At 36.4% G+C, this 12,946-nt stretch overlaps 1 protein-coding gene across 1 annotated transcript; it reads right to left on the reverse strand.

Moving 5' to 3' along the window:
- Positions 1-2,918: 2,918 nt before the first annotated feature.
- On the reverse strand, positions 2,919-4,136 carry LOC149656713 (uncharacterized). Its single transcript, XM_089844540.1, has 2 exons — positions 3,790-4,136; positions 2,919-3,723 (listed from the first exon to the last, which is right to left on the reverse strand). Exons 1-2 carry the CDS (start codon positions 4,134-4,136, stop codon positions 2,919-2,921), a joined length of 1,152 nt encoding a protein of 383 aa, XP_089700666.1.
- Between the last annotated feature and the right edge of the window lie 8,810 nt (positions 4,137-12,946).

Raw genomic sequence — 12,946 nt, forward strand, 5'->3', positions numbered from 1 at the left:
CAAGTACCAAACTAATTTAATTCGTAGGTGGGGCACACTTCCGAAGTAAACTACCGTGAGATAACCACGTATTTACGGCCTAGAGGTCACAAACCTAAAAATAACCCTTAATACACATTGTCCCTTGTTAACAGCCGCAATAGTTCTGCCTTTCATGGCAGTAGGTGTTTTTTTGTTGTCGTTAGAAGGACATTAATTTCCTGTTTGTTGCAGGACTAATATTGCAATATTTTTGATAAAAAGCAAATTTTTCATTAACATTATTGTATTGATTTATTAAAATTTCGCATTTTTGTGATTATTTGAAACTACATGAACGATTTGTTTAGTGGATGCCAGAGAATTCTTTAACCGATTCCATCCTTTTCGAAATCACCTACACCAAGCGTTAACAGGGGATGACTATCTTAGGCGTCAGGACTTTTGTATGCAAATGCGGTTCCTAGATGAAGAAATGCCAGGTTTCCTTAGCAAGTTTATGTTCTCTAACGAAGCTACATTCCATCGAGATGGAACAGTCAACCGACATAACCTTCACTATTGGTCACAGCAAAATCTTCACTAGCTTCGGGAACATTACCATCAGGTGCGTTTTAAAACCAATGTGTGCGTTGGCATCATTGGCGACAGAATCATTAAGCCATTCTTTTTTGACGAGAACATCACCGGGCAACGTTACTTGGAGTTTTTGCGTCAAGAATTTACTGATGCCATTAATGATTTACCATTGGCAGTAGTGACGGATATGTGGTTCCAACAGGATGGCGCCACCGCACTTCGTCGTACCCGTAAGAGAGTGGCTGAATAAAGAGTTCCCTAACCGATGGATTGGTAGGGGTGGACCAACGCTCTGGCCTCCAAGGTCTCCTGACCTAACTCCGTTAGATTTCTTCCTCTGGGGCTATGTCAAGGGAAAGGTATACGCAACTGAACCAGATTCACCCGACGACCTTAAAGCCAGATAAAGAATCGCCATTGCCAACATCACCCCAGGAATGCTTCGCCACGCCCGCGAATCAATGGCCAGTAGACTTGAAGAATGTCTACATCAGGATGATAGACACATCGAAAATTTGAGCTAAAGGACATTAATTTCCGGTTTGTTGCAGGATTAATCTTGCAAAATTTATGATATCTTACAAAAACATCATCATTTAAATTTGATACCTTCTTTTCTTATAGTTATTGTTCACATTTTAATAGAATTCTTATTCTTAGGTCTGGATCTAAAAAAGTAGTGAGCAAAGCTAAAGCTGCAAATAAGAAATTTAGTGTACCAAAAGGGAACTGGACAAAACAGTTAAAATTTGTACCAAGAACGTTTGATGAAACTGTCATTAACAAGCATCATTGTGATTCTCTAGCTAAAACACACTTAACACTCGGCTAACGGATGTTTAAAGCACATAAAGTGAATAAAGTATTTATAAACCCAGGAGAAAAAGTTTCAGATGGCTTTAACATATTTATAAAAGCTAAAGTTGATGCTTCATTTACGATATCATCCAAGTATGATGTGGCAATGAAGCTGAATGTTATTGGACAAGTTAACGTAGCCTGGTGTGCTTGTAAAGCAGGTTGTGGTGGTGTATGGTTCATTTTGGACTGTATTAGATCAGATAAAACCTTTATTCCTGACGACTTGGCTTGCACTGAAACGACTAGAGCTTGGAGTGTCCCTTCTCAAAATAGGAAACTCTCAAGAAGATCTTTTACTGAATTGGATTTTGTGAAGCATACACCTGGCAAAGCTAGCAAAGTTCTGCAAGAAAGGCAACAGAACCAGCAAAATTACAGTGCTTTGGATGACATAGGAACTGGCGAAGATGTCAAGAATATGTCTGCTAGAATTAAGTCACTCACTGAACGATTGAAAGCTGGTAAACGCCGCGAATTGTTTTACCTTATTCAAGAGGAAAACAATTTTACACCATATCCAAAAACATTAGCTGACCCAGAAACTAATATTACAACCGAATTGGCAATAAATGTAGTTATGAATGCTCGTACTTCACTTCCGATTGCACCCGTAGATATAGAAGACGAAATGAAAGAACTGCTTCGTATATCTATTCTGAAAACACCAGATACCTTGAAATTGACTTTAGATTGTGCAATAAATCTAGAGGTAGAAACTAGAGACCAGTCAAATTGCCTCCTATGGAAGAGTGAGCGGAAATTCAGAATCACTGCATCGAAGTTTGGTTTAATTTGCAAACGGCAGAAAGAAGTCAATGACTAATTTCTAAAAACAATTTTTAACGGAGCTGATCTGTCTAAAAATAAATAGGTGCACGAGGGGTTGAAAAACGAAAACATTGCTACAGAAAAGTATGAATTATTGCGTCCAGGAGTGAAAACCTTCGCAGTTGGTTTATGCATTAATCCTTCGTTACCAATGTTGGGAGCATCCCCTGACAGGTTGGTGCTACAAGAAAACGTAGGCTATAGCCTTTTAGAAATCAAGACATTGGCAAAATGTAAGGAACAGTCAATAAGCATCGAAGAAGCTATACAGAAGAAAGAACCAACGAGCAAGTTTTTAAAGGAAGATGAAAACGGAGAAATTTTCTTAGACCCGAACCATAACTTTCATTATCAAATACAAGGTCAGCTTGGGTTAACAGGTCTTAAGTGGTGTAATTTACTAGTAGATTGTGGAGACGAAAAGCCATTTTGCCAACGTATTAAATTTGATGAGAAGTTCTTTAATGATAAAATTGTTCAAAAATTGTTAAAATTTTATATTTATCATGGTATATGATTCCTAGAAAAGCTAATGTGATGTTAAAAAAACATTTTTGTCATTTAAAAATGCAATTTTCATATTAAAAGGTCTTGTGATATTTTTAAAATATAAAAACGGTAAATTTTTATTTCTGAAAATTAAATTTTAACTTAAGAATTTCAGATGATAACTACTCTGTTATTTTTCTGTTTAACAACGCTTCATTGCAAAAGTTTACTAAATAAGTACAAATTTTCCATATTTTGTTTAACTGGTTGTGCATAGAGTTAGGAAAAATTGTTCTTAGTATGTTATATTCCTTGACTCCTCGAATGACTCGTTCTACATGGATTCGAACACTCGCTATCTCCCTGGTATAAGATTCTTCCTCCTCAGAGAGTTGGGCTTTGTTGTTTAGAAAGGGAGGCATGTTTAATTTTACACCTTTGGCTTTGAGCAAATCTGCTATCAGGAAACCCCGATCGGCCATAACTGAATCTCCAGCTTCTAAAAGTTTCACGACTCCCGAATCTTGGGTTAGTTCAACATCTGACATTCGACCTGGCACTAAGTCAGACACAAAGCTTATGAAACCATTCGGAGTTACACCAATGAGACCTTTAGCCGTATTGTGGGTTTTGTACGAAGACCAACAATCGCTTTGTGTTATGAAATCATTGGGTTTTTGGATGAACAGTTCAGTTTCATCCAAAACAATGCGAACGGTAGGAAATTTGGATTTAAACTCGTCTGGCATGAATCTATCAATAGCTTGTCGCGATGGCCATATATGAAACTGAGTTAAGCGTTTCTCTAACAAGTCTATCCAAGTTGTACAAATATTTGACAAAGTACTTTGTGCAATGTGAAAACGATAAGCTAAATCCTCTTCGAGAAGTCCAACTCTTAGCCTACATAGCACTAGGAAAAGTTGATCTTTGAAGTGTATTTGCATCGGGCGTCCGATAGTTTTACCTTGCCCCCTTTCAAATTTCCTTTAATAGCCCTTGGCTCCGTTTTACAATTTTAAGTCTTTTAAATCAGGTTCAACTAGGGCATACAAATCTTCAAAGACCTCTGTACCACTGCATCCAGTGTAGAACTGTAACATTGCGGGAGAATCAGATACTTTCTTTAAGGAAAATCTTTGTTTCTCTTTTAACTTCTGTTCTAAAAGATTAATGTTGTTTTTATAAGCTGAACTATTAACTCTGACTTCTTTAATTTCTTTTATCAGCTCTGTATTTGCTTTCTCTAAGTCTTTGCAGTTTTGTAAAATACTTTTAAATTTCACATTTTCCTCAAGCAGCACTTTGTTCAATGATTTTAGTTTTCCATTTTCGTTGCGTAGATTTTCAATAAGAAGTTCATTTTCTTGGAGTCTTTTTATAGTTTGGGCTAGTGACATTTCTAGGTCAGTGAGTAGTTATGATCTTGAAAATACACAAAAATTAAACTAATCAAGTAGTTAAGATTTTAAAAGGGTAAGCGTCACTTACCACTCTTGCTATTTAAATGGTTTTCTTCGACAGGCTCTGGCTGCTTATCATTCGTAATCAAGTCATTGGAAATAGTTACTTCTACTACTCCAAATTCATTAGATAAGTCAGGCATATCTGCCGATAATTCAGAATTCATGAAATGCTTTGGGAATTTATCAAAATACTGCCTGCGGCCACATTTATTATTAAAATGATGCCCACAAACTCTTTGATGCTTTAAACCAATAGGTTTTCTACTTGAAAATAACGACGGTCCTTTTTCAATAGTTTTAACATGTTCCAAAGTATTTTTTTCTATTATCTCGGTCCACTTTTTCTTAAGTATTTCATCCTTGAGAAACGGACTAAAGCTAACGCTTGGATTTCGAACTGATGTTGACTTACAGCCGGGCACACAGCACCGAACTCCAACCATTTTATACTTGATATAAATTTTTAAAAGATTAATAAAATATAAGATAGTTAAGTCCTAAACCTAACTTTCCCTCTTACAGTCTCAGATAACAGTACAAGCTAACCAAGGCTTAGTATATATTTATGAAATTTCCAACCGAAAAATGAGAATAATATGGTTTTTATATGTGTAAACAGTCTCCCTGGTATAAACTAGTACTAAAACATGACTTACCAAGTTAGCATCAAACTTAAGCGAGTATTATAAACAAATCTAAACTAAAAGAGTGTACGCGGTAGTCGATAAACCAAACAACTGGAATTTTGGAATCACGTGACTATTTTTAATTTTCATACCGTTTGATGACGCTCAAATCTTATATAAAAAAAATTTTCCCAGAAGACCTCGCAATTTATAATAAGGCCTATTGAGTCCTTTGCCAAGCGATGAAATTTTCCATGGGGATTAGTATCAAGTTCGGTTATTCCAATGTCTGTCTTGTATCTTGTTGCTAAAACATGTGCTATATTTATCTTTTTGATAAAAGTAACATATTTCTCGTTTCTTAATTACAACAGCCTTCTTTCCTGCAAGACGTCCTTTAGTTATAACAACTATAATATTTGGCTTGAAAAGCATTTGAAGGGATAAATTTTTTATCGGAATTTCTAGAAGTAAGAAGCAAATGGAAATAATTTATTCTTATAATTTAAACTAGAATAGCCAATAGTTTACACTTGTTTCCAGAAATTTTATTTCGGATTAGCTCAGTAGTGCCTACGATATGCTGCTAATAAAACTAAATTTTTAAGAATGTGCAATAAAGATGTATGAAACAGATTATCTCATGTCCTGAAGCTGACAAATTGTTTAATATTCGTTATATGAATAAAATGAGCTACATACTGAAGTCTTAAGTATGACACATGAGGGGTTTTGATCAATGAATTCAGGGCAATTTTTTAAAAGGTTGCAAATGTTCCCATGCCATTTCTTCCAATTTGTATTATTAGGACGAGGTTTGGGTTATTTTTAAGCACCAAATATTTTAATTTAGATTAATTCTCTGTTCTATGGCATATTCACTATTCTTAAATTGTACATTGTAAATCGGAGGTTGCACTAAATCTCAGATTTAAGAGACAAAACAAGTTGCAAGTATTTTGTAAAGAAATTTACTTTTATTTCAGAACATTATTTTTTAGGAAGTTGACTTTTAGTTTGTAAAATATTACATTTTCACCATATTTAACATTAAGTGATTAATTAATATACATGGTCCAAGGTTTTACTATGAGGAATAATTACTGTCAAAACGGATAAATTTAAAATTATCAAGTTGGGCTTGCTCAACTTGTTTAACCCTTTAAATAAAAAATACAGTGAAAAGGGAAAAAAGAGAGATTAAAACAGGTCAAAGGTCGAGCGAGGAGAATCAGTTAAACATACCTCCTCTTTTGAAAAGATTCGCCTCGCCCGACCCTACCCTAAATAAGCCCAAAAATAAACTTTGGTCTCTAAAGAAAAAATAAACCCATGCGTCACTCAAAAACCCGTTCGGTAAAATTGTAAAGAAAATACTGACGATGGGCATTGTATATAAAAACTCCTTTTTAAAAAATAGACCTTTTTCATTGGTCACAAGAGTTTTCATGTAAAGAAAATTGCCTTCGATAAGGCACTCGCATTTTAGCTTCTCTGGAGAGAAGTACTAAAACTTGTCATGGTAAAAATAGAACTTTAAACTTAAAAAACAAACTTGTCTTCAATAAATAAAAGTAACCTTAGATTTAGCTAAGGAACCGAGGGGTCCGACATGGAGCGTTTTTGTGTACGGGATTTCAAGATTTTGGGATTTTCAAAATGATTTTGGAATTTTGACCTGGATTTTAGGATTTTAGGATTTTAAGTGGGAATTTGGATTTTTGACCAGGATTTTCGAATTTTGACCTGGATTTTAGGATTTTGAGTGGAAATTTGGAACTTTGACCAGGATTTTAGAATTTTGACCTGGATTTTAGGATTTTGAGTGGGAATTTGGAACTTTGACCAGGGTTTTAGGATTTTGATTGGGAATTTGGAATTTTGATCCTTATTTTAGGATTTCGAACGGTATTTTGGGAATCTGACCCTTATTTTAGGATTTTGAACGGTATTTTGGGAATCTGACCCTGATTTTAGGTTTCAACTTATTAATATAGTGTTCTGAGCACTGAATTTAATGCCTGTGTATTATCGTTGGATTTCAATCCAAAGTATATTATTTTCATTCAATTTACTATACTACCACTTAAGCCAAGTGTAAAAACCAAAATTTAAATGTTCATCATATTTTGACACCATATTTAATGCATATCAGGGGAGTGGCGCTAGTTATGTTTACAAATAAGCCGACCGTCACAGCAAATCCGTTTTAGAACCCTTAAAATGAAATTGATTTTTATTCCTTTTAACACTCGGCTATCTACTAGTTTTCATCGTAACATATTGAAACAATTAAGAAGTAGAAACCTATCCGAGAGTTATCTGTAGAATAATAGAACAAGTTTCGAAACCAAAATAAACCTCTCCGAGGTGAGACGAGGGCTAACCACCAAATTAAGAGGTTATTCTTAAATAACTAAATAAATATAGTTGATATGAATTATTTTAATCGTCAGAAATCTACCTCAGTTCTAGTTAAGACGTTTTAAGAAACATTATTCCAAAAGTCATTTTAAACATAGCTATTGTTGATCTTTGAATTCAAGCGTATGCCTCTTTAACAATTTTGGAAATTTAGGGATAAGCAAACCCGCAATTGCGTTAACCTTTGGTGGAAGCCGTGCCATTGGGAGGCTAGAAGTTTCTCGTAACCCTAGCCGATCGGCGCGTACTTCTTAATCCTAACGATGGAAGTAGAAGGCAAAAATTGCTTTCTGTGTACATCTTCGCTCCGATTTGCCAACTGCGGACGCGGTGACAGACTCACACACACCCCCAGATCGTACGTCCAGTGTAATGCCTTTCCGTGACGTCAACGTCACTCGGCAAGGTAAAATGCCGCAATTGCGTGATCAGTTGGTGGAAGCCCTGCCATTGAGAGGCTAGGCGTTTATCGCAACCCTAGCCGATCGGCGCGTACATTTTAACCCTAACGATGATACTGGAGTACATGCTAATATTGCTCACTGTGAACTGCAAATGCTTGGGCTGTTAGCCATCAACAACAGGCGGATGGGGTGGGTTCAAAAAGGCGGAACGGTATCCGTGTAAAATTCTTGCCAGGAGCTTGATTTCTTTTTCTAACATCGTGTTCGCGCACACTCCGTCACCTCTGAGTTTTAGCAAGAAGCTATTTTAGATTTTAATACAAATTTCGTGATTTTGAAGTTTTTTTATATTGAAAGGGATTTTAGAATTTTCACAGGGATTTTAGGATTTTTATTTGGATTTTAGGATTTTGACTTGGATTTTCAGATTTCCAAAGGGATTTTAGGATTTTCAGTGGGATTTTAGGATTTTCAAAGTGATTTCAGGGTAAGTGTACGGGATTTTGGCCGAAGTCCGACCCCTCGTAAGGAACAATAGAAAATTAAAACGTAACCTCAGAATTAGCTGAGAATTATTAAACTTAAAACTTTAAGAAAATAACCAAAACAAAAAATCAACAAAACAACACGAGATTTTTCAGTCGGTTTCGTGTTCACTAAAAACCAGCACCGCTCTCCCAAATAGGAACTTAATCCGCTTTATACTATGAGGAATAATTAATGTCAAATTTTGCTTAAGATCTCAAAATCTTTTAATGATGTGATCAACTATGAAAATACGAATTTTGATACCTACTGCACATACTGAAAAAGCCCCTGTAATTTCCGACCACTTTAAAGACACAGATAGAAATTATAAATTGATTGATCGCACCCCTGTTATGGATTCAAAAAAATCAAATCTCCCAGATCTGACACGAGACAAAGATAAAGCAAATGCCCTAATAACTGAAACAGGTGTTGAAGCACTCGATCATGCTGATACTCACATAAAATCAAACTTTATCATTCAGATTAGTGGCTTTGTTGCGATTAAGGTTTCCCACAGTTCAGTTCAAACAGTTCAGTTTTCGGTTCAGTTCAGTTATTTTCGGTTTCAGTTTAGGGACTAAACTGATTTGATTGCTTCAGTTCAGTTTCAGTTTGCACATCTCCAAACTGATCAGTTTTCAGTTCGGTTCGGTTTATTTCTTAAACTGAACTGATGAAAACTGAACTGAAGAGATATTTAAGTACTCTTTCGATCTATCGCGAGAAACGATATCAATACGTTCCCGCAAACATTAGTTGAACAATAGAAAACTGGCATCGTTTAGTATTGCATGCTGTATGATATTTTGGGGGATGTGTCGCGTAAAGTTACCATATTAGAGTCGCGCATATTTCATCATTTATGTCGCGTATATTTAATTATGCATAGAAATAAGCTAATAATTCAAGTCCCGTGATTAGCTGGGACCCTCTGCAGAGAGACACAGGCTAAAAGAATACCAATAATTAGTAACTAAAAAGGGTATCATATCGTAGATATTGAATTTCTGATCCACGGTATTTTAATATTTCTAATGTTGTTAATCTCAATAAGAACTGCTACTCCATGAAGTAGCAGTTCTTATTTAAATTAACAACATTAGAAAAAGGGTATCATAAATAGTTAATTAGTCAAAGTTAAATTGTTCAATGTTAATAATTAGTAGTTTGTGAAATAAACACGACTCTTAAGGTATGGCACTTAACGATTCCAAAATATTTAGTAGTAGTAGAAAACGTTAGCGGTTAATAGTTACAATCTGGGGTTTTCGGTTCAGTTCAGTTATAACTGAAAACTGAACTGATCAGTTCGGTTTCTTGGCTGAACCGAACTGATAATTTCAGTTCAGTTTCAGTTCTTGAAAATCCTAACTGAAAAGTTTCAGTTCAGTTTCAGTTTTTGTCCAAAACCGATTTGAACCGAACTGTGGGAAACCTTAGTTGCGATGATAATTCTTTTTTTTGTGTTCAGGAAAAAATCACCTTGGGTTTACTATACAAATATCACGAATAAGCCACTACATCCGTGCTACGAAAGCAATCCTGGGGTAGTCTCGTGGCTTTATAAGCTTATTGTAGTCAGAGATACTCAGCTGTTGAGCATGATTGGGCTCGATCGCTTTATTCTGCCTCAGACAATAAAAATGCTGTACAGAATTTGTTTTATACTCTCTGCTATGTGCTTGCCAATATTTATTTATGCCTTTTGTTTATGCAGAGCGGAACCTAGATGACCCGCAACTATTTCCAAGGCTGACAATTTGGAGAATTAAGGACTGTAAGCTATACTGGGGGATTCTGCTAATCTCGTATGTTTCCACAATCATCATATTCTGCATCATCTTCATTTACTACAAGAGATACATCACTTTGCGTCAGCTTTATCTTGTGTCACCTGCATCCATGGCATCGATAGTAAAACTAAGAGATCTCAAAACTAAGAGATCTCAAAAAATCTGGGATCAAATATAGATCTCCTGAAAGATATAAAGAAACTTTCAGTGGTCAAATCGATGACCAACTGTTAATGGACCAGTCTTGCAGTGGCGTCGCTAGGCCTTAATTGGGGTGTAACTGTTATAGACCCCCAAAATTCAAACTTAGCCCCCTCAAAGTAATCCGTAAACCCTACCAAAAATTACTCGTATACCCCTAAAATCCTGTAGCAATTTATATTAAAAATTAAATTGATAGATTTTGTAGAAATGAGTTTCAATATCAAACAGTACAATTTTCAAGAAAAAACAAATAAATGTTGGGGGTCCATACCCTCTAACCATAGCTATAACACGTTTTTGAAACTTATATCATTAATCCTTTTTTCCTCGTATGTGGCCCATGAAAGTCGCCAAATTGCTTTCGAGCTCTTTATCGAGTGATTCGACTTGATTCATCAAGTTCTCGACTGATACATTGATATTTTTTTTGACGCGCAAAACAAAATTAATACTACTGTTTATCGCTTTCATCGCGCATTCTTGGTACAAATGGAACAGATACGAATAATCTCGCCTAAACATTGCATTTTCGTTCAAGAGACGAGAAAGGCGGTAGTCAGTTTCTGTTATTTTCCCAAAAGGTCTTTCGTCGCTTTTACCGAAGCGAACCTTTGAAAACAAGTGCACAAAGGTCATATACTCTAGATTTTTGTCCCAATAGCTAGCTGGTTCGGCTTCAACACGTTTCATTTGGAAAGAAGCTAACAAATCCTTCGGGGGTTGAACATTCACCGGATGGATTGTATAGTGATCGTAAAGATCTTCAACTTCATCTTTTGAAGGCTTTCTTAACAATGCTTCTGGTTGCGTTACAATTCTGTAGGCGTCGTCTCGTGAGAGATTAGACCCATCAACTACAGCGCCAACGCAGTTATTAAAAGCGTTTTGATTTGTTTCCGCCTGCTGATTATCTATGGCCGAAGCGTTCTCGCTTGAAACCACTGCATCATGACTGTCGTTCGCTAAGGCGAGGGTATCATTTCTTCTAAGCAATTCATCTGGGGTTGATAAATTCTCACGCTCATCGACAATCCCTTCGGTGCCGCAAATATAATCCTCATTGATCTGAGTGGCATCGATGAGTTTGAACAAGGGATTAATATTTTTCAGTACAGTGATGGCTTTTTTCAAGACTTCTAGACGCACTATTCTTTGCCAAATTTTTCTGTCGCAGGTGGGGAGGCCATTAACCAATATGTGCAATTCGTGATTTTTAGGCAATGACGTCGGTATCATGTCGATATTTTTTGAACTGGAATTGGGAGGTATATGATTTTACCTTTCCAAGCTTTCACCGCACCAAAGTGAATGTTGGAGTTCGATTTGGTTCCTAGCCGGACGACAGTGTGAAATGACTTCACAAGTTGGATTAGAGCTTTCTCAAACATGTTCAATCCAGCGATTTCCACTGGAGGAAAGTCAACTCCCAAACCATTAAGGAAACGCCTATTTGGAACTTTTCCTTTCCCCAATTCTTTAGAACAGTAAGGACATAAGACCATGTCCATTTCTTTAAAGTTTGGATGTTTCAACAGCAATACAGCTCTTAAAATGAGATAAGCAGGGTTTTCAAAAACTGAGGTGTTTGCCAGTTTTTCTACGGACCTTCAATCAGATTTTCTTAATAATCTAGCGCAACAATCGTAATTAGTGTCGTGAAATTCATTTGTATCTCTCTCAGCTCTAGCAAATTGTTTAGTGTAGAAAGCCAAGATTTCAATCTCATCGAGCCTAGGCCTTACATGGTTTTCGGTGCCTTTCGTCGCCTCGTTATCAGCATTCGAAATTTTTAAGCCACGGGTAGCAACAATTTTTCTCAATTCTGTTATAATTTTCCTGAGAGATTCATAATCTCCATGATCACTCTGGTCGGTCAACGTCGATAAAGCGTTTTGCAACGCTCTAACAGAGTAAAATTTGCTCATAATATTCCTAATCCCCGAGAAATGCGGAGCCAATTCTCTGAAGGCTCTCAAGTAACTGTGGCATTCCTCGCTCTCGAAGCAATATGCGAAATGCCTAAGATACGGGAAGAGTTTAACCTCCAAATCTGAATCATCCGACGGCAACGCTACATTAGTTTTTTGTAAAATTTATTTTTAAAGGAGCAAACATCAAAATCAGACCCAAAAAGGTTACTTAAAGCGCTCTCGCTCGCATTTGCTGCCATGTTGATGAAAGCTATGACGTCAAAAATGGCACGTTCTCTAACGTTGCAAATGTCGCTGCATTCCCAAAACGAACATTTTCCCTTCGTTTCAATTAATCCAGATTCGTTAATGACGATGTTCGCCTTTGGACGTTTCTCTTTGGAAACGTATTCTACTTCGTTGAAAATATTTGTGACAACGCCCAATTGATTCACTTGTAAGCAACGTTCGATGACAAAGGCACCGTCTGGTCCATTTATGTCGAGGGAGTTGCCATTTTCATCAACCCGTTCATTACTTTGTTCCACACTATGGCACTTTTCTCTTAAAACCATTTTGAAAGTTCCATTTTCGTCAAATTGTAATATTTTTCCATATCGCGTTTCACTGTCATCGTTTTTCCTTATTTTGCCATGATTCCCCAAAGGAAAGTACGAAGTCTCTCGATAAAACGCTTCGGTAAGACTGGTGTGAAGCCTTTTTCCGCCAATGATTTCGACAAAATTGTGACTATTTACCAATCCAATTTCTTGCAATTTCTCGGCAAAGCTTTTGAATTGTTCAATAAGGATAGCGCGCTTTGCATGGCAAGCTGAGTATATCTGCCTTTTC

The sequence above is a fragment of the Phalangium opilio genome, unplaced genomic scaffold (assembly GCF_054372755.1).
Source record: "Phalangium opilio isolate 3A_F unplaced genomic scaffold, DU_Popi_V2 ptg000077l_1, whole genome shotgun sequence".
Taxonomy (NCBI): domain Eukaryota; kingdom Metazoa; phylum Arthropoda; class Arachnida; order Opiliones; family Phalangiidae; genus Phalangium; species Phalangium opilio.